This window comes from Nothobranchius furzeri, chromosome 14 (assembly GCF_043380555.1).
Source record: "Nothobranchius furzeri strain GRZ-AD chromosome 14, NfurGRZ-RIMD1, whole genome shotgun sequence".
In the NCBI taxonomy this organism is placed as follows: domain Eukaryota; kingdom Metazoa; phylum Chordata; class Actinopteri; order Cyprinodontiformes; family Nothobranchiidae; genus Nothobranchius; species Nothobranchius furzeri.
Genome location: NC_091754.1, coordinates 19549392 through 19572132, shown reverse-complemented (window position 1 = coordinate 19572132; position 22741 = coordinate 19549392). Strand labels below are relative to the sequence as shown.

The 22741-nt window shown below is 41.3% G+C and overlaps 1 protein-coding gene across 2 annotated transcripts in view; it reads left to right on the top strand.

Annotated features, from left to right (window-relative positions):
* LOC107390068 (voltage-gated inwardly rectifying potassium channel KCNH7) overlaps nucleotides 1-22741 on the top strand; it is a 55056-nt gene that overhangs the window by 23242 nt on the left and 9073 nt on the right. The window contains exons 4-13 of one of the 2 annotated variants that reach the window (XM_070543963.1): nucleotides 924-1364; nucleotides 5792-6003; nucleotides 10822-11247; nucleotides 16930-17329; nucleotides 17497-17696; nucleotides 17823-17825; nucleotides 19055-19307; nucleotides 21721-21926; nucleotides 22062-22149; nucleotides 22316-22477. In XM_070543963.1, the coding sequence (XP_070400064.1) occupies nucleotides 924-1364; nucleotides 5792-6003; nucleotides 10822-11247; nucleotides 16930-17329; nucleotides 17497-17696; nucleotides 17823-17825; nucleotides 19055-19307; nucleotides 21721-21926; nucleotides 22062-22149; nucleotides 22316-22477 (2391 nt within the window). Of the gene's footprint in view, nucleotides 1-923; nucleotides 1365-5791; nucleotides 6004-10821; nucleotides 11248-16929; nucleotides 17330-17496; nucleotides 17996-19054; nucleotides 19308-21720; nucleotides 21927-22061; nucleotides 22150-22315; nucleotides 22478-22741 lie in introns of those variants that run through there. The other variant, XM_054746976.2, reaches the window with a different exon arrangement.

Here is a 22741-nt window from a genome sequence, read left to right as displayed (position 1 = left end):
CATAAACCCGTTCATACACGCCAGGATGAACGCACTCACTTTTACGTTCATCAGGCTAAACACGAACGAGTTCAGTTTACGTTCACAAAAAAACCAAACAAATTCCCGAACGATTGTTTAATGAACGCGTTCGGGTACAACACTGGGGTCCTGCGCCTGCCGATGACATCACCATCCTGCGGCAATACCACTCAGCCAAAATGTAGTTTTTATTCTTCTTCATCGCTTTTTTGATTCTGTTCTTTCACATACGTTTAGGAAAGGTTTTAGCAGTTCTGTTGTTAAATTGTTGTTTCTTGCAGCCTAAATGTATTTGAACGTGGTAGTGTAACTTCGGTAAGTTGAAAATCCAGCTAATCATCTAGTGTGACATCATCGACAGGTGCAAGACCCAGAGCCAGCCAGAAGGAAACATGGTGTCCGATATGGCATCCCCCAAAGATGCTAGACCCGCGCCTTAATTTAGACCCAATTTTTGTGATATTTATGTTACAAAGTCACCAATATTTTTCAACAACTGGACATCATTTTATTAATTTTCAACATTTCAGTGGATATTTCCAGAGATTAATGGTAAAAACTACATAAGTAAACATATCTTATTCTTTATATTTAAGCAACTAGCTTTCGTGGAACCATTTGACATAAAATGATTAATTTAATTCAACATTTCATTTCTTACACTGCAGTGCTTTTCACACCAAAATGTCATTTTTAACTTGTACCAAAACATTTATAGGGCTGTAATGTACAGATCTCACCTCGTCAACTTCGATATGGGCTAAATAAGTCCTGCTGTGGACCATTAAAACATATTTATAACAATATAATATATTCATGCAAGACATTGCGCAAAATGTCTTGCTTTCATCCGGTGTGTGTGTAAACTGGTGAACGTTTTGTTTTCCCTTCTCTGCTTTTAGGAAGAAGCAGATTCTTCCGCTTCCGTCAGGCTGCTTTGAGCCTAATGAACACCAACAAGCAATCCCTTCCACAAGAGGACCCAGATGCTGTGATGGTGGAGTCTCCCAAAGAGGATGAGGACTCGGTGGCCTTGGAGAGCTTCCCCTCACCCACCAAGAGTGTTTGCAGTCCCAATGAGGCCAATGACATGCGTGCCCTCATAGGCTCAAGCCACCACTCCTCCCAGGCTAGCATCGGCCCTGAACCACTTGACCACTCATCCCTGAAAGTCCCTTGGGAGAAGCTGTACCAAACAGAGCCACAACAGTCCTCCAGCTCCTTGTCAAACACCTTCCCCAGAGGTAGCACCAGCAGCATGAGGAGAGCCTCATCCATCCATGAAATTGAGGGCTACAGCTGCAATTCCAAAAGCGTTTTCAGGGATCGGCAAACAACTGAAGGTATAATATAGCAGTTATTGCTAATAGGGGCTAGTATTACTCCCAATGTGTGTGGGACCAATGTAAAGACACTAGCTATTTAGAGACTAAGAATAAATTAATGAAAAAAATCTTGACCTGAAGAAGTTTGACCAGTGAAGTTAATGAAAAATTACATCATAGGAGAAAAACTGTATTACTAGGCCTGTAAGTAATGCCATACATGTGGATTAAAGCAAGACGTTCATGTAGTCAGCTTTAGGATGTGATGCAAAGCAAGCTCACCTTGTGGGTAATCAGCTGACGCTGTATTAACATGTTCTATTCCTGAATTCTCAGTCAGATCTATCCTTCTCCAGCTCAGTGCCCAAGCTCTGCGCTTCAAAATGATCTCCCATAAGTCATCCTTTGTCAAACTCATTTTTATAGTGTATAAAACAAGTCAAATTCATCATTTAAATGTAAAAATTTTAATAATCATAACTCTTTAATTATAAGATTACAGTAACTTTGGAATATTCATGTCTAGCTTCTGTTCAAATGGAACTAATTAAAAAGATTTGAACGTAGAAGGTGCTGTTCTGTGAAACCGGGAGTTTATGTTAATCAGGTGAAAAATGCAGAGAATCACTTTTCTGCAGAGGTGACAAATTCCAGTCTTCGGGGGGCCACAACCCTGCAAGATTTCGTCGTTTCCCAGCTGCATCAGCCTGATTCAGATGACTTCACAGCATGTTATCGAGCTCTGCAAAAGTCAGTGAAAGACCAGTTCATCTAAATCAGATGTGCTGATGCAGAAATCCTGTTAAAGACACGTAGACCGCTCAAGAACCAGAGGTTGACACCCCTGCTGTAAGACAGGCATGCAACTCAGGAAGGTGACGAGTTGAGGATTCGTAAGCAGGCACAGTCAGGTTTGCTCGAAACTACCGTTTAGTTAAAGAAAAAAATCCAACTCAATGGGTTTCAAAAAATATTTATTATAACAAACCAAATGAAATTCAATTGTTACCATGGAAACCTACACAGCATATTTAGTTATCTCATGTTGTCACATTGTAATTAATCAAAAGCAGACACATATTTTCTCAAAACAAAGTAACCAAGGTAATGTTGCTTTAAGAGTTAACCTTCAAAATACACGATTGAGAAATCTTTCATCATCATATTTAGTATATGATACAACTATAGTAACAGATGGCATCCTAAATTGCAAGGCTGAAGTCTATTTTCTATTTGCAAGGAAAAATGGGAGAAATGTCCTGTGGATCCTGCATCATCCATTGATGCCAGAACACATTAGTCAGCAGTTCTGTGGAAGTGTAGGAGACCACGATCATTGCTCGCTATAAATAGACCTAAAGTATCTGGAGCTCTATGCGTCACATTTTTGTCACCATCCTGCTTAAAACGTGAAGATTTTAAAACCTCCTTCAGTCTTAAGTCTCTGTCTGGAAAAAGACATAATTACCAAGAATATGTTTAAGCAGGCTTCAGCTTATGAAGTTAATTAGCATGTACATGCATTTTATTATTGGGTAAAGAAAACAAACCAGATTAGTTTCATCAGCACTACTTTAATATAAAGTGATCCTATTATTAAAGCAACATTTACTTTATTTTTGTTTTTTTTTTTATATACATAGGGAGCTTAAAAGGAACTCCAGCTATGAGGATGTGTGTGCCCTAATATGCCACAAGTTTTCTGTTCTACCAAACCATGTTGTTAGAAACCCACAATATTGCTGTTTACTTATAAACCTATAATATTTAGTACATTTTTTAACATATGTAGGACGCCATGTTTTCCGCACGCAATGCACTCTGGGGGTGATGACGTATATTGGTTGCGAATAGCCATTGCCGTATTAATAATTAAGTAAAATGGCACATTGAGCTGCCTTTGAATGTAATTTCCAGTCAAAGGGCAACAAGGCGAGTGATGTGAGTTTACACAGCTTTCCCACTGACAAGAAGAGGAGAAAGCAGTGGGAAGATGCCTGTGGACGGACACAACTTCCCAAAGATCCGCAGCTGTGTTCCCAACTTTTTTCTCCTGATGCGTTTGAGGCTTATGGGCTCGACACACGGGAGGCGAAATCGCCTCTCCATTTTCAATGAGACATGCGCGACAAAGCGATAATCGCGGGTCTCCCTCCTACCAAGCGAAACGCGAAAAACGTGCGTGTGAAATTTTGCGCTCGTGCACGTGCCGTGCATAGGCGACGCAGTGACGCGATCCCAGAAAGTTGAAACATTTTCAACTTTTCATCGCTGTCGCTCGGACGAGGACCAATCAACGGAGGTTTCATTCACTGACCAATGAGCGGACAGGATGCACATCTCCGAGCAAACATAAAGGAGAAGTTGATTATTATTATGTTTATATAGTAAAATCAGAAGTAAGATTTCACATAACTCTAACAGCACCTTGTGAAACATCATATCTACCACTTTATTAACTCTGAACTGCTTAAATAACCTTAATTCCCTCCAACCTGACACAGCCAAACAAAACAACGGACGTTTCGATTTCACCATGGAACAGAATGCGTAGAAGGCTTTGCCGCTGCCGCGGATCGCCTCCCGTGCGTCAGGTAATAAAAGCGACAGCGACAAATTTCGCTGATCGCGGTCGTTTGTCGCCTCTCGTGTGTCGAGCCCATTATAGTCGGCCACAACTAGTAAGAGCTCACCAGAACGGCTGGGTATAAGAGAAGGTGGAAACTAAATGCTTTAGCGACCATTATTCCCACACAAGGAACCTAATCGCTCTCGGAGAGACAAGAGACGCTGGACGCTCTCCCGAGCTGACAACCCGCTCCTGCAGCTGTCGCTTCTGTCAGGTTCAGCGAACCATCGGACACGCCACTCGTCACGGATGGAGCTGAACATTCACCTCTCCCGTCAGTAAAACAAGCAGCAAGTGTAGCAATACGGTGTTCTCCAAATATATAATATCTGCAAAAATGATTAAAGTCATTTCACTGAATATACTAATCATCATCTATAAAGCACACGACAGCTCTGGATGCTAAAATTCTCCAAAATCGTTCATAATTGAATAAGTTTGATCACACGATAGTTTACCATTAACTTCTGCTGACAAAAATGTGAGCTCTCGACAACAAACTCTCCCTCTCGGTTACCACGGAGCATTTGCCACACACGCACCACTGGTTTTGTCCTGCACTCGCTTCATCCCGCCCTTCTTGCTCTTCATTTTGAAGCTCGTTTTGTGAAACATTGTCAGCGATGTCCTCATTAATGTTTCACTCTGGTTCAAATTGAAAAGGCTGAAAAGATGACATGTTCATGTCACTGAACAGTCACTACAGGGTCCCAAAGCCGGCCGGTGCAACCGAGGTACAACCATATGACGTCACTACCCAGAGTGCATCGTGATGCTAACAACAATGGCGACCTACGAGTTAAAGTATTTTTACAAATTTTATAAAAATGAAGACATTAAGAAGGTATTTTACACCACTTTAATATAACTGATACTAACATTTATCTTTTAACTCATTCACCGCCAGCCGTTTCCTGATCGGTAAAGCCATTCGCTGCCACCGTTTCTCACCATTTTTACTGTATTTTTAAGAGTCACAACGTTGCACGCTAGGATGATGTTGATGCCAAAGGAACCAAAACAAAGAGTAGACTCACCTCTTACATCAGGAAGAATCCACGCGTTTCGAGCTTTATCCATTCTTTCATAATCCGCTTTCCTATGTAAAGTAGAAATGTTCGTATGGCGATGGAGAAACGGTTCTGGTTTAACATGCCATAAGCTTAGACACACCTCCTTATATTAACATGGCACAACCCCCTTCAATATATAAATGTTGGTCATGGTAATGCAAAGCGCAGAATGCTAGCCTGAGCTACTGCTAACATTCTTGTTGGATGAGAGGGACAAAAACAGAAAAAATTTTAAAAAATTAAACATCTAAAAATTTCCTAAATAAAAGACTTGCAGAGATGCTATTTCATATCTATGTAGATCACATGGATACATGTAACCTAACAGCTTATTTACTCAGAGTCTCTCGAGAAGTGCTAAGGTGTGTTTTCCATTAATTTAATCCTGGCAGTGAAGAGACATCAAACAGTGATATCAAACGTGATCTCCTTCTTCCTCTTGGTTTAATGGCGGATGTCATAATCATATTGTGACCCTTAAAGTCTCGAGGGATTTTGTGATCTTGTGAGTCCAGCGAGGCAGACAGCGAAGCACGGAATTGTACCTTCCCGCTGCCGTTCTGCGTCGCTGATGCTTCCAGTGTGGATTCGGACTTAGGGCTTTATTTTGGGGTTATGTTTGGCCATTCATCAAGGCTCCTGGGTCATTGTGAGCCCCAACAATGTTTCACAATGTCCAATTGTAAAAAATAATTATTTTTTCCTAGAACACCTTTAAATGTTTTTTTTCTCTGAATCTCTAGGACCTTTCAACCATGTTAGGTCTAGCCTGATCGGCTCTACCTCGGATTCAAACATCAACAAGTACAGCACCATCCATAAGATCCCTCTGATTGCTCTGAACTTCTCAGAGGTGACCGAGAAGAAGCCTCATTCTCCTCCAACATCAGACAAACCCATTATAGCACCAAAGGTCAAAGACAGGACTCACAACGTCACAGAAAAAGTCACACAGGTGAGTCAGTGCTATAAAAATAGCATCAAGGCACTATAAAAATGACACATTTATGCATTTATTACATCACCTGATGTATTTATTTTGGTCCTGTGTTGGAGCCATCAACATACATATATGGACAATGGGTTTCCATACACTCCAATAACAAGTTTTTCTGCTAAAATGGGAGGTGGCCACCACCGCCATTTTGACCGTGTCACAGGTTCCGTCAAGCCCAGACAAGTCCACAAAAGGGAAGAGAGGTGGAGCTGAGGGTAGGGCTGTAAGGCTGGGATCAACTGACGACACCCGGTCGAACTAGCTACAAGCTAACCTGAAGCTAACCCAAAGCTAATGCGGAGGTGGGAGCTAAGCTAACGGAGGTAGCAACCTAGCTACAACCGGAGTTAACTGTGCACGACACCAGAGCTTCTGAGTCAGAGATACGCCGGGCTGACCGCTGGGTAAACCCAGGTGAGGTCTCCGAGACCTCCACAAGCTGGCAGCCACACAGCAGACAAGCGCCGCTGCGATCTGAGATGTGCAGAGCTGCCGCTGGGGAGAACCGGGTGGAAAGGTTTCCATCCCAGAGCTCCACAAGCCGGCAGCCCGCGCAGCTAACAGAAGCCGCGATCAGACAGAGATGCGCCAAGCTGCGAGGAGGGGATAAGAGTGGAAAACATCGGTCTCCCGAGAGCTCCACAAGCCGATAGTCGGTACCCAGCTCCACCAACATGTTATATTTCAACCCATTTTCTAAAGTGCAGCATTATTTTAAATGCACTGGGTTTTACCCTATTACATTTAAATTTCGTGGTTAAACAGTACATGTTAAAATCTAAGCTCAGCTCAGCAGTGACCTAAAATACATAAATATAATTTTACTTACCAAAAAAATTGAGGTGGAGACTCCTTGGACGCTCTATTAGTGCAATTAATGCCACAGCAAGTCATTTTGTCCAACAATTGCACAAAAATCTCCAAACAAGAATACTCAGAGACTCAAAATCCCGGAGCAGTTTCCAGGCCAGACTGAGGCTCTACTGAGGCCTTTCCACGGAGCTAGCTTTGCGGTCACGTGGGTCGGATGCTCATTAATTGTACAGAATTTTAGGCTTTTAATACACTTAAACAGAAGAGTGAGAAAAAAATTCACCCCCCTCAGAGTTGTCATGAGTGTAAACTAGATCATTTAAACCAACAACATGTTCTGGTACCAGGCTGTAAACATGTTTATTTCTGCTGTGAAATTGGTATTTTTGACATGGGAGTCAATGAGGATTTGCTCGCTTCTGCCACCAGCCCCCAGAGGATGAGGGTGGAACTGCAATTTTTGTCACTTCCGGGTTTGACTCAATTTCAGAGCTGCATTGTGGGGGCCTGGTTGGAGCAGAGAAACATGTGAAAAGGCAGGACTGGGGTCAAGGATTGTTCCAACGGTTTTTCTGTTTATTAAGAAGAGAATGCTTTACTTAATGAAATATTTCTGAAATGGCACCGCCTGTGTGCAATAAAATAATCTGTCAGACAACTGAGCTGGTGTTTTGGCATTTGAAGCTAGGATATTGCTAAAAACGTTGAAATCTGGGAAAAAAAATATGAAAATAAACATTTTACTTGCCATAACAGATTTTTAAGTTGGTGAGATTCTGCCAACAAAAACAAGGTAGTGAAAGGAAGCGTGTGGTTTGTTGGAGTAAAGTGTTCCCACTGACCCGTACGGAGGAGATGAGTGAGTTGCAATTACTCCTGATAGAGTAGACCCACAAGAAGTTAGGGTTACTAGGTATTCATCGTGAGACTCAGTTACAGGATGAAGTGAACTAGTAACTAGTAAGTAATGTGTTACAAAAATGTTCAACTTTTTTCATAAATGAAACTAAACTAAAAAAATCTACATATTTTTCACTGCAATTTATCAGATATTTAAAGTAAATAAGTTATTCAATGGAAAGGGGTTGTAGGTCAAACCAGTACAAATGTAATGCTCTGGTTTTTACCAAGCAAGAAGAAACTTCTTTCCACATACAGCACCTTCTTCATTTATAAATGAAGACCCCTCATCCTGGTTGAACAGTCTTCCTCCCTGCAGAGTCCCACTTGAAGTTTGGAGACACTGCTGACATATGAACGCTGCGTCTGCTTCCGGACTGCTGGCATGGCGAAATCTATAATTCATGTGTCGAAGTTAGGAAGAGTGCTGAGGAGAATAGAATGGCCCATTGCCCTCGTCCTTGTTCTTACACTACTTTATGTCTTTAGAGAGTCCTTTCTCTGCTTGCCGTAGGTCATTAGGCCAACAACAGGGGACTGCCTTGGCATTCCCGAGCAGGCTGAATAATTTAACATCCGGCCAGAGCCTATTCATTCCGCTAAATTAGAACCACATTTCGCTTAGGGAGGTGTTTTACTTTTACTTTTTGAGCAGCAAACATTTAGTAAATACAGAGCAAGTCAGTGGGATGGATCAAATTTAGGGGAGGTTCTAGACAGAAACATTGCCTTACATTATTTGTAATTTTAGTGTGTAATTACAACAACTTAAAGAGCAAGTTACCCCCTACCAGATTCTAACTCCACTTCCACTTCATGTTTGAAAAATGCAACACATGCTGTTGCCTAGCAGACCGAGAGGGCGGAGCCGCTAACAAATACACACACACATAGGCTCATGACAGCATTGCGACATCATAATGTACCAGTTTACATCATAGCATACCTCTTAGCCAATAGCGGTGGCAGATTTAAATTAGAATACAGTGCAGAGTTTTTACCTGACAACGGCACAACACTGTCAGTATTAGGCAGAATATTTTAATTTTAACTAAGATGCACTGAAGTACCAAATTATTGACGACACGTGTCTGCAGCACGATTAGACACTCGTTTATTTAGTTTATCAGCAAAAAAAAAGTTTATTTGGGGGTGACTTGCTCTTTAATAACAGAAATTTAGTTACAGATGTTTTAGATTGAACCGTTTCCAATAAGTTTCAAACTATCACATTTTTTGCAAACATTCTTTGACATCTTAGTAACTTCAGATGAAAGTATTTCTCTCAGCATTTCTTTTACACTTTACAAATTTATAGTCTGGCAAGCCATCTTATATGTGTGAATAAATAATCTAGCCACGACTCGTAAACAGAGATGGGTTGAGATCTACGACTGTCATTTAAACTGTCTACGAATGCTATTGGACGATGAACACCACAGCGTCCTCACCGCCACGGATGTCACGCAACAGGGCATACACTGTCGAATGAGACGCAATTACATCCTTTTTCTAAAAAAAATGAAAAAATAATAACATTTAAGTACTTCTATCTGGTCTTGACTACAAGAAAAGCCCAAATCAAAATAGTGTAAAGTTGATTCAACAGCCGCTTCAAATGAGCCGCCACCATCTCATCTGTTCTGCTCTGCCACCTCTTACCGCCCACCAAACCGATTGAGTGCTGTGATTGGTGCAACACTATTACTTAAGCCTGATTCATTCTTCTCCGTCTGCGTCAGTGCGGTGACATGCAATGTCATTAAGCGTCGGCAGAACAGATTGCAGACACATCCAGAAAAGGTCTGAAAATATGAACGTTTCTTCACGCGTGACTGAAGGAGTACAAAATACGGAGCAAACGTGGACGGAAATGATGGGAACCGTGGTTTTAGAAGTGGTGACCGCGTGAAGAGATGAGGAGAATGAAGGACAAATTTGTCCGTGTCATAAAGTCTCTGAATTATGTAAACACATTAGTAAATACACCGTCATGGACCAGATACATGAGTTATGGTGGCAGGAGGCCACAGAAAAGCGCTACGCCCCCTGTTGTCTTGGCCGGGAATTGCTTTGCAACACTTGGCTGCCTGTTCAGAAGTTCGCATTTGAATACCTTTCCGACATTCCGTGAGTGTCTCTCCGTTGCGGACCTCACGGAGAAGTATAAATCAGGCTTAATACTGCTCAGGTCAATGGTAGGCCTGCTGAGGCTCTTATGGAGCACGGCTACACCGACATGCAGCGCAAAATCATTTTGTTTTGACTACTGTCTCTAGATTTGCTTGGCTAATAAATTAAGGATTTGGTTCCACTTCTTACATTATGTTAAATTATCAAAATAAATTAAACATGCCTATTCATGCCTTCAGTGATAGTGTGTATTTTTCCTGGTGATGGGGGCAGTAGATACATAAATCATTGCAAGCGAGTAGTGTTTTGTGTTGGAGTAAGATGCCCATTAGGATATGGGGACCTGGGGACTGCAAACTTAAGCAAAATGGAAACACATCAGACTTCCTTTCATCACTTGCGATGAGTGAGGAGATACAGTAAATGTGTAAAACATTGACGTTCCTGAATGGTGAAAGTTTGTTTAACCGTTTGTAATTCACCTCACCTGCCTCTGGCTACCCTGCCTACTTGATTATCCTTGTGTACTTAAACCCTCTGTGCTTGTCTGTGTCATATCCTCGTCTTGTTTCCCGTCGTTTCTTCCTACCTGCCATTGTTCAATAAAGCAGCTCAGCCAGCCTGCTTCCTGTGCCTTCTCACCTGCGTTTGAGTCCAAGCAACACCTCCACAATATGACACCATCAACACCCAAACAGTAGTGCAGCGGTCCACTGTCCTTATGCAAGAGAGAGCTATCAAAACTAGAACTTTGCATTAGCACATTGATTAAATCATCAGTTAAAAATTACGCCCGAATGAGATGATTCTAAACATTCTAAACCCGAACTTCCTAATGCGTGAAATACTTCATTTTATTTGCAATTTTCTATTTAAAGAGGGTTAAATAGATATTTTTCTTATCTGTTTTGGATATTTTGTCTTCTCCAGGTTCTGTCACTTGGAGCTGATGTTCTTCCCGAGTACAAACTGCAGACGCCCCGCATTGACAAGTGTACAATCCTCCACTACAGCCCCTTCAAAGCTGTGTGGGACTGGCTGATCCTCCTGCTGGTCATCTACACAGCAATCCTTACCCCTTACTCTGCTGCATTTCTCCTCAACGACCAAGAGGAGCAGAGGAGGCGTGAATGTGGCTACTCCTGCAGCCCTCTCAATGTTGTGGATTTAATGGTGGACATCATGTTCATTATTGACATCCTCATAAACTTCAGGACCACCTACGTCAACCATAATGAGGAAGTTGTCAGCAACCCGGCCAAGATAGCAATCCATTACTTCAAAGGCTGGTTCCTCATCGACATGGTGGCTGCTATCCCTTTTGACCTCCTTATCTTCGGCTCAGGATCGGATGAGGTTTGTTGTGTTTCATCTTGTTTTTTCTCTACCCTACGGCTTTATTTCACACCACAGCAGGCATGCTTGGTCTATTAAACACTCGCATCTCAGGGGAATTTTTCTGTCAGTCCTGAAAGAAACACTTCCAACTGCCTGGTTTTTGTCTTTCTTTCACTGTCCTCTTTTTTCTGAATGGCCCTTATTGTAAAATCCATTAACGAGGATTAGTGGCTTACCAAAGGGCAATCAATGAAGCATCTATGTGAAAACAAGACCAACAGGGCTCTGTGCAACGGCTTACATGCAGATTTACTATTGGTGGGCTTGCTGCCTGGTCTGACAGGTTTAATTTATTTATTTGTTTGTTTAATTCATATGTATGGTAGGATATTTCCTCTGAGGCTTTGGCTCTACTTCAGAGCTTTATCGGGCTTTGTGGGCACTCGATTACACCAGAAAAGCTCCAGATTATGAACTAAAGTCATCTTTTCTGTCACTGCCGCTGCTGAGTCAGTTCACAGGATCACAACAAATCAAAACAAAAATGAGCATCTGGGGTTTTTATATTACTGGAGAATGAAAAACAACGACGGACCCTGGCCAGGAGCTTTTTAGTTGAATTCCATCCTTAGCTTCCCGGCTTTGGAAGTTTCAGAATGATTGTGCAAAGTTTCGCTCACGTTCCTCCTTATTTGCGTAATGAAAGCAACAGATGGGTTTCGCAAGGCTCATTTCCTTTAACAGCCTGACAAAAAAGGCTGACCCATATGCAGTTAAGCAAATCGTTGTATCAGAGCGGAAAATGTATGAAATGTGATTGATTTAAGTGTTGTGCCTAAATAATAAATCACATGATCAAAAGCGCCGAGCACGACTGAAATCATGCACGGAGGAACGTTTTATCAGAAACATTCAAATGTGATTTAAAAAGTTAAAAGCTTTGTCCCAGTTTGAACCTATAAATCTTGTTCCTGTTAGGAACGAGCAGAGCGGAGAGGAGATTAAATCACTAATGCAGTCTTCTAACATGATTACATGTACTGATGCTTTTAAGAGTTTATTCATATTCAGTTGAACTTCCATTAGATGCCTATTTCTCATTTAAAGACTGACTAAACGTCAAGTATGCTGATGAGCTTTATTTATAGAGCACATTTCAAACGAAGGGCAATTCTGTGTGATTTCTAATTAGCATTAAATGGCACAACAACAAACACAAGAACACAAATCAAACATGTACACAGATTAAATTATAATCTAGAGCTAAAAGGAAAAGACTGAATTAAGGTTGAGCAACTACATCACTGTGGAGACGATGCAGCATGAGAAGCATTCATTCAAAGGCTCATGAGTACATTAGGTTTTGACTGAAACAACACTAGAGTTGGGGCCGATCTGAGGTCCTGGGGGAGCTGATTCCATGTGTGAGCAGCATAGTAGCCAAAAGCACCTTCTCCCTGTTCGGTTCTGACTCGTGGTTCTACAAGCTGATTGTTTCCTACGGATATCAGAGCCCGATTGGGTGCATATTCAGGAATGGGATCTAACATGTATTTTGGTCCCATGCTATTGAGTGATTTATAAACTAGTAGGAGCACTTTGAAATCTATTCTGTGGTTTACTGGTAACCAGTGTAGGGATCTAAGAACAGGAGTGATGTGCTCTCTTTGCAGCAGCATTCTGAACAAGCTGCAGTTGCTTCACAGCTTTTTGGGGAAGACCAGTTAGGAGACCAGTAGTCCAACCGACTAGAAATAAAAGCATGAATGATTTTCTCTAAGTCTGGTCTGGACATGAGGCCTCTGACTCTTGCTATTTGATGACGGTGATAAAGCGCAGATTTAGTAATAGCCTTAAGTCCAGAGAAGCTCAGTAGATACATTTGAGTTATTTTTAATTTACATAAACGACTTCGGAGCAAAAAGGGATTTTAGTCGACAAACTGAGTCATAACAAAAAAATAGCCAAGAATTCTTACGTTTTATAGGACATTTTTTTGTAGAGTCATTACAGTGGGCTTGTCATCGTGACAGGAGGCTGTTTTCTTAAAATAACTATGTTGTGGCAAAAAAGCAATAACTGAGACTGGAATTCCCCAACGTGTATATTTTGTGAATTTAATATAGAGAAAGTCCCATGAGGGGAGCGTTGTATACCATCAGAGTCTGAGAGCCAGAAAGGGAATGGAGGGAAAAACATTTTTTACACTTACAGAAATCTGTCATTGTGAGCAGAATACCATAAATACACAAATATTACTAGTCAAGGGTTGAAACGGCTTCAACTGGATGTGTTTTTTACAAGAACTTTTAAATGTGAAGTGCTATCTTCTTCTTGCTTCTTGTTTTATTAGCCAATGATAAGCCATTGTCTCAGGAAGTGTTTATATGACTTTTTGGAGTCTATCATGTGAGATTCTCACAGAGGGATGAACAAATTACTGTGTGGCAAAACTAAAATATGATAAGGATATTATATAATCATTATTTTATACAGATAATCCACAATGCTGCTTTAATTATCAAACAAATTGCTTTAATATTGATTATTTGAAATATTTTTGTATATATTTTTCTTTATAATAAGAATGAATACCGTAAATCCTCTAATACAGGCCGGTATTCAATTAAAGGCCGGGTCTCCAATTTTGGCCGGTGTCAGAGTCAGCGGAGGTAAATAATGGCCGGTCTCTTATTGTGGCCGGATGGTATGTGGTAACAAGCAAGTACAGCGTCCCAGCGGCAGGGTTATAGTTTCCAAATCAACCAGCAGGAGGCAGTAGGGGTTCACGCAGACCTTTATTAGGCTTTTTTTCAACGCTTTGTAACGCTACAGACATGATCCTCTATCACGCTCCTACCACACAGAGTCATGGTGTCAGTTAACCATGCTAATTCAACCCGCTCCACAGAACACACATCATCTTCCCTGTGGCTTACATAACACTCACACAACACCAAATCAACACATAGGAACTAGCGGAACGATAGGAAACACATATAACACAATACCCAGAATGCACCTGGCTTACAACCCCAGCCAGGTCATTACACTATCAAGTTCAAAGAGAACGTGCTGATTATGCTGCAGAACACTCTGGAGAGCAGCAGTAGGGGGTGTATGAACTACAGTAATCCCTCGTTTATCGCGGTAGATGCATTCCAGACCTGGCCGCGATAGGTGAAAATCCGCGAAGTAGGGACTCCCAGCATGCCCCTCGCGGGGATTCCCTCCACGTCGCACCTACGTCACAAACCGCGGCTATAAACCAAACGGAAGTCGCCTTTCCAGCTCACCACTCAGTCATCGTTTCTTCAGATTCATGATCAGAGTTTCCAACCTACCAATCAATCCAACGAACTATCAGCTCATAGTAAGTTATCTTACTTACTTCTGGAAAGCCCGGCATTTCCGTGTCACTTCGTTGACACTCGAACGCTCGGGGGTTTCCTAGAGCAGCCGGTGTTTCACCGACGCTCTCACTTCCGCGTCTGTGAAACCACGCTCCCTATTGAATTATCGTATGATCACATTCTCTGTGATCAGCAACGCGCTGTGCCAGACCTTAGCTACTGACACGCGATCGTTCATGTCAGTTCATTTCCTTTAATGTTTTCTGTCTTTTATTTGCGCCTGATGCGTTTCGCCGCATGCTGTGGAGCGGGGCGCTGCGCGCATCACCTTGTCCTCCGACACACTGATCACTGATACGGCCGCCAAACAGCGAGCGCTCCGCTGTTTTTGCGGTCGGTAGATGTTTTAGAACTGCAGTTCAAAGGTAACTCATGAGGTGAATATATATGAACCCAGGTAGCAGTTTCTCTTTAGGACTGAGAGGAGATGCAGGAAGATAATAAACAGACAGGACAGAAAAATAGTCAAATAAAAACAAGTTAGTTTTTGTACCTGGTGGTTGCAACAAACACACACCATTGAAGGTAATCAGAAGTGAGGAACAGAAAATTAAATAATTATTTTAATGTTTAGAGCAGCAGGAACTCCGAGAGGCTGCAGGCGCATCAGTGAGTTTGCGGCTGCTGCGCAGGGGGAGGGGGGAGAGGGCTGAGGCAGAAACTACCGTTGTTAAAAGAAATGTGTTTAACTTTGAAAATGTGGGCACAATTTTAATTGTCAAAGACTCCAGCGAACCATTAGTTCATTTTGCTCAAATAGAAATAGAGGCCTGCCTCTAATACTGGCCCTCCTTCCAATAAAGGCCTGGAGCTTGATGAGCTTGAGTCAAATACAGGCCCGGGCCTGTATTAGAGGATTTACGGTATGTTAGATTGGTTGAGAAATACACATAAGAAGACTGTGAAAGAGAAAATCCTCATTTTTCAACTTTGCTTTTGTCAAAAACTCAAGCAGTTTGAAGTTAAACCAGTTGGATTTATTCGCCTCAGTGGGAAACTCACAGGAATCAAGCAGACTCTTGCAGGTTATTGCAAATTTTTGTTTCAATACAAATGGCATTACCTTAAAAAGACAGTTCTTTTGAAAGAATAAAAAAAGTTACATTTTCGTCTATATTATTTATTGATCTAATGGGAATGTTTCATTTATCAAACTTCATTATTATAATTTCCCTTTTTAAATTTAGAAAAAAGCTTATTTCAGTTGAAATGCAGCTGAGTGAACGCCTTCAAAGACTGCAAGGGGACAAGTGTTTCTATTCTAAAAAAAAAAGTATATTCTTGAAATTCTAGTCTTCTTTAAACTTTCCAGGGTTTCTAAAATTTGCTGTGGTGCTTTCTTGAAATTTTTTGTCAACGTCTCATGATTTTGAATGACTACTTTAGCGTTTTGTGACAACTCGCTCACGTATTTTAGTTAATTCTGATGAGGCACTGGTCTTAAGTCAATCGAGTCAATGCCGTCTGTGTGAACACCCACTGAAAGGAAGGTGATTAAAAGTGTGTTAAGCCTGGGGTACAATGGAGGCGGACTCGCCGCACCGCGTCATGCCCATGCCATCATTTTAAATAGAAACTGTACGACACAAACCCAACCGCCGGCACAAACCCAGCCGCAGTTTTGAGAACTTTAAAGTACTATTGATCTTAAAATATTCTAATGAATAGCATACTTACCCATTGTTAATGAATTAGAGTTTCACAAAACGAGATGGCAAGTCTGATCACGTATGAACAATAGAGTCACTTCCCGCTTCCTGTTCTCAAGTTCCGCATGATGTTGTGACTATTGCTCGATTTTCCAAGAAGCGCTCAACGGCGTGGCATGGCACGTTCTGTGTGACCACTTGACTTCTCAAAATCTCGGGCGCGACATGGCGCGTCCGCCTTCAGTGTGCCCCAGGCTTTAGTATGGGATTGTTGTACCGAAGTTTTTATATGTAAATAGTTTTTATTATTTTAGTCTGTTGGGTTGTACATTTGCCAAATGCTTGCCATTGCTCATGATCCTGTCATGCCTCTGCGAGCGTTATGGTTAAATACCTGCCCATGCATAATTTCATTATCCTTTATGGCTCCTTTGCATGTTGCCTTTAAACAATGGTGCAGGAATTTGGCTGTTTCACCACAGCTGAAAACGCACTGACCATCATATTTTCAACCACATCGTCATTCTCACTCTACGGGTCAAAGCTCAGCAACGTCTTGTCTAATCATGTTTATTTTGACTATATCAGTTTTCAAGACCCCAAATGCAATAAACTCCCTTATTGTACATTTTGTTCAGACGACCACTCTTATTGGCCTGTTGAAGACAGCAAGGCTTCTACGATTGGTGCGTGTGGCCAGGAAGCTGGACCGCTACTCTGAGTATGGCGCGGCGGTCCTGATGTTGCTCATGTGCATCTTCGCCCTAATTGCCCACTGGCTGGCCTGTATATGGTATGCAATTGGCAACGTGGAGAAGCCCTACCTGCAACACAAGATTGGCTGGCTCGACAATCTGGCCGTGTCCATTGGGAAGAGATACAACTACAGTGATCCAAGCTCTGGTCCCTCCATCAAGGACAAGTATGTCACAGCACTTTACTTCACTTTCAGCAGTCTCACAAGTGTGGGCTTTGGAAATGTGTCCCCAAACACCAACTCAGAGAAGATCTTTTCCATATGTGTGATGTTAATTGGCTGTGAGTATTTGATTTTCTGCTTGCAGCTTACATTATGAGTCCGTATTGTTTTCTTACTGTATGGCTCCATAATAATAGCACGTTACAGCTAAATGTATTGATAGCTACTGTAACAAACCTCTCTGTTGAATATAACCCACATCTTTGTTATGTTGTTTGTATTTCAGCACTCATGTATGCCAGTATTTTTGGAAATGTGTCGGCCATCATCCAGAGGTTGTACTCGGGGACAGCCCGCTATCATGCTCAAATGTTACGGGTCAAAGAGTTCATCCGCTTTCACCAGATCCCAAACCCACTGAGGCAAAGACTAGAGGAGTACTTCCAGCACTCGTGGACCTACACCAACGGCATTGACATGAACACGGTAAAAAACGCACCTGTTAGCAGAACTATATCTAACATTAAATCATAAAATAATGAATCTGACCAAAGCTTTCTTTCTCTTGTTTGCTTTTCTTTTTGAATGACTTCTTTTAATTGGTAAGAGCAGGAGGTATGTGCCTTTTATTGCTTTTTTGTTTTCAAATGCATTATTGGGAAATGTTTCATTTCCATTTATTTTTCACTTTCTTCTTTTCATTTATGAGGTCTATTTTAAATTGTTCTGCTATAATTTCAGAATTTATATTCTTTTATTTAGGAACTGAGAGATTATATTACACGTGTCAAATCACAATAGTCAAAATATTTCACATGCAAAATATAGATTGTGAAAGTTGCATGGATCCATGAATCTATTATGCTCCTTGTAAATGTTTGAACTACTTACAGAATAAGATTTGATGGGGACATATTATGCAAACTTACCTTTTGCATCCCCTTGTGCTGTCATGCGAGTCTCTCCTGCCAATATAAATGTCATCAGTTTTCTGTCAGTGTCCAGTTTTAGGAATTATGTGCCTAAAACAAGCCATTTCAAAAAGGCCCCATTTGTGATGTCACAATTAGAACAGAACCACCTCTCATGTTTAAGGGAGAGAGCTGCCGCTGGAGGAGCAGTGACTCTACTCCGAGCTTCTCCCAGATACAGCTGCAGCTTGTTTTCTTTAAGTGACAGAACCCTGAAACAACTCATTTTGGAAGGTACTGAAAACATAAAGAATTAAACTGCTGACATTGGTTGATTTGAAAGGGATTTTGTTCAAAAACCTTCATAAATATGTTTTGTATTGACCATAAGATATCATTTGAGCCCTTTTGGATTGACCTTAGTACTATTTTAACTTAGAACAAAAAAGTCATAATATGTCCCCTTTAACAAGTATCCATTCTGCATATCCTAAAGATGGGCTGCACCGTGGCACAGTGGTTAGAGCTGTTGCCTTGCAGCAAGAAGGTCCTGGGTTCGCTTCCCGGCCTGGGATCTTTCTGCATGGAGTTTGCATGTTCTCCCTGTGCATGCGTGGGCTCTCTCCGGGTACTCCGGCTTCCTCCCACAGTCCAAAAACATGACTGTTAGGTTGATTGGTCTGTCTAAATTGTCCTTAGGTGTGAGTGTGTGTGTGCATGATTGTCCTGTGTGCCTCTGTGTTGCCCTGCGATGGACTGGCTCTCTGTCCAGGGTGTACCCCGCCTACTTGCCCGTTGACCGCTGGAGATAGGCACCAGCCCCCCGCCGCGACCCTACGTGGACAAGCGGGTTCAGAAAATGGATGGATGGATGGATGGATGGATGGATATCCTAAAGATCAGTTCTATAAATTCTGCTCATTGATTTTTCAGGTGTTAAAAGGTTTCCCAGAGTGCCTGCAAGCAGATATTTGTCTGCATCTCAACAGAAACCTTCTACACAACTGCAAAGCTTTCCAAGGAGCCACCAAAGGGTGCTTGAGGGCCCTGGCAATGCGCTTCAGAACCACTCATGCACCTCCTGGAGATACTCTGGTCCACAGTGGAGACGTTCTTACGGCTCTCTACTTCCTGTCGCGTGGCTCCATTGAGATACTGAAAGATGACACAGTGGTAGCGATCCTGGGTAAATGCATGTCTTTATTGTTTATGTAACTACTGCAGGAACATCTAGAGGTACTTCATCTAATTAATATTGCATATTTGACTAATTGCAATAAGTTATGTAGGCAGCAGGTTACAAAGATGGTAATTTAGGTCCCTTATGAATTATGACAATGTTGCTGGCAGAGCTGCATCTATATTGTCGTTTGACCTTTGATTGAATGGGTTATCATTTATGCATGTAGTCTCCATTTGCCCATCGAATCTCCCTCCCCTCTACGATGAGTGATCAGTTGTAAAAGGTCACCTCTTTATTGTATGGAGGAGCTCTCAGCTGACTTTGTATTCAGTGTCATGGCCAGTCACTCAATACTTTGAAAAGTAAAAGGGTGGCTCGGACTAGGAGTCAGATAATGTTGATCTTTTTAAAATGCACTTAGAAATTTTAAATGTAAATATAATTTTCTTAAAATATTTGCAGGAGTGAATGGGTTTTATGATACACAATGTACATTTTTAAATACTGATTAGAGGATATGGCTAAATGCAGGAGCATGAATTTGGTAAAGAAAATTATTTTAGAAATTTCTGAATTAGCTTCTTGCGCTACAAGTTATCTCATTTCCCTTCAAGATCCATTTTAACAGTGAGATAATAATTGTTCTTCTTGAAATAGGATCGAGTTTCACATGTAGGTTGAATGAAAAAAGGGTCTTCTACCCCTATTTCCTGCATTAACCGCTGAAGTAAAATAGATGGGGAAATGCTCAGGTCAGAAAAAGCCAAAGAGGTCTACATCACACTGTAAGTTTAGAATTCATGGACTCACCCACCTTGGCTAACAGCTGGGGAAGATTGTGTTTTTTAGCAGTCAGGAGAGAGCAGAGCGCATCTCAGATAGTAGAAGCTAACCATTAGCATTAGCAACTACAAAACATGGCAGCGCTCCCTCAGACTCGAGTTATTTGTGGAGATGAAACATTAAAGTTGCAGAACAAACAAAGGCATTGGAAGGGTCAGGTTGCTGTCAGCCAATCAGAGGCGAGATAATTGCTTATCATGAATATTAATTAGTAAGACTCCAAATTCTCCCCTTTTCTGCTCTCCACTCCTCTGACTAACTTCTAACACCTGAAACAGGAGCGCCAGAGCTTTTGATCCCCACAGAGGCATGCAGTCCTATTAGAGACTACAGCACATGTATTGAAATAACGATTAAAGGCCTGCTTTGAATATAAAGGGAGAATTGAATGAATTGTTATTTTTTTTGTTATTCTTAAACAAAATTCTAATTTTTTTTTTAATTTAGAACTAATAAGAAAATAATGGTTGTTTTTTTTATGTCTGTGAGTTCCTAATCCTAATTAGCTTTGGGGAATTAAAACCAACAATAAAAGAACATAATAACTCAGCTCTCAGGAGGAAACATCAGTTTTGTGTTATGTTCTGAACTGCTTGCATGACTGGATTCAGACACTGACATTGTTATTAAGGAGCTTCAAAAGTTTTATTTTTTTATTTATTTTTTTTTTTTTTTTTTTTTTTTGATTATTGTTGATCAAATAATCCTCTGTTAACAGTAGTTATTTTTTTTATCTTATATGTTATTTTCTGGCCTTTTTCCAGCATCTGACAGATCAGACACAGAAAAGGTTTTGTGTTTGGTTAGTTTTCATGACACACTCTTGTGCGTAGCTTGCTTTATTGTTCCATGGGTGCAAAAGTAGTCTTCTGAACTAACAATTATCTAAATCCTTGTGTTGAGAGCTGCATGTTGGGGAGAAATTCATCACTCTGTGTGAGGCTTTCCTCTGCGGTAGAAGGGTGTCCGGTGCATGCTGTGAAATGAACCCTGGTAGCCAGCGTATCACATCTCTTTTTCCTGCACCCCTGCTTACACTGCTGGCATTTAGTGAACCCCACGCACCAACAAAGAGATTTCTCATGATGGCCTTTAAACCAGACCTCTTGTCCTTTGCTCTTTTTTTATCCAAGCAAAGAAAACTTTTGATTCCACTAAGCTTGTGACGCACTAGATTGCACAAAGTTATGAAAGTTTGCTGGCTTTATTACATAATCGTTCTTCTCAACCCAAATATTTCCTTTGAAGTGCACTAGATGTGGAGCGTGTCAATTACGATACACCCTCTTTTTTCAACACACATCAAAGTTGCTTTGTGTTGCTGGTTATTCCTCAGGATACATAATAGATCAAAGATAGAACGATAGCCGATGCTCAGGTCTTTGGAGAAAATATTCAGAGAAAGTAGGCAGTTTGATTTTTTTATCAGACACAAAAACAAACCTTTCAGCCTCCTATGAATGAAAACTGAAGAATAAATAAGTGTCAACTCATATTATTTTGTGTAAACACACCTGTTTTGCAAGTAAATTCAATCATTTTCCTGACAAGCGTGTTTGTGTGTCACTCCCAGGGAAAAATGACATCTTTGGAGAAATGATCCATCTTTATGCCAAGTCTGGGAAGTCCAATGCTGACGTGCGTGCTCTGAGTTACTGTGACCTGAGCACCATTCAGAGAGAAGATCTGCTGGAGGTGCTTGATATGTACCCAGAGTTTTCAGACTACTTCTTCAACAACTTGGAGCTCACCTTCAATCTCAGAGATGACTCTGCCAAGGTTGAGATCCTTAAAATGAGGTTTAATTGTTTATTTGTAGCATTTTAAAAGATATTTCACAGTCAAAATATCTATTCGGGCTCATTTTTTTCTTTTTTTTTTCTTTAAAAAAATTTATTAAATAAATGCCCATAGCCCACTGATGTCCAAGAAAGTGGTCCAGATGACCAGAGCTGTAAAGGCGTGAAAAGAAGGATCTCTTTCACCCCGGATCGACCCAAAGGTTAGTGGAGCTGTATCAGCTGTTCAGCCTTATTAATCAGTCTCTTTGTGGTTGCAGATTTGTTCTTTGTTATTATCTGCTGAGCGGTGCTCACTGAGAACATGTCTTCTCCGTGGATTGCAGTATGGTGTTATTCCACTAACTCCTGCCGATTGTTTTTCTCCAGGGGAAAACAAGGAAGTGCTTACAGATGCTCATAAGGAGAGAGGGTCCAACTCATGCCTAAAGAGATGTTCAGTTGCTCTTGGCTCCTCCTCACTTAGCGTTCCCGTCCTGGACTCGGATGTCATCGTCAGACAGAACTTGAGCAAAAGGACTTCTGTAGAAGGTAAAACTAATCACACTTGCTGCCAATAGTTCACCAGTGCCATCAATTATGGCATTTTCCTTTGTGTTTGTTGTTTACACTTGGGTACCCAAGCAAAGCGTCCATATCTACCACTAGCACATGCTTCCATAGATTCCAACGCAGTCAGAACCAATATACACAATGATACAGAACTGTGGTTCCCAGCTGGGGCGGGAACCCTCTGTGGGTCATCCTGAATGGATTTAGGTGTTTACGAACTTGTTTTTCTTTATACCCTGAATT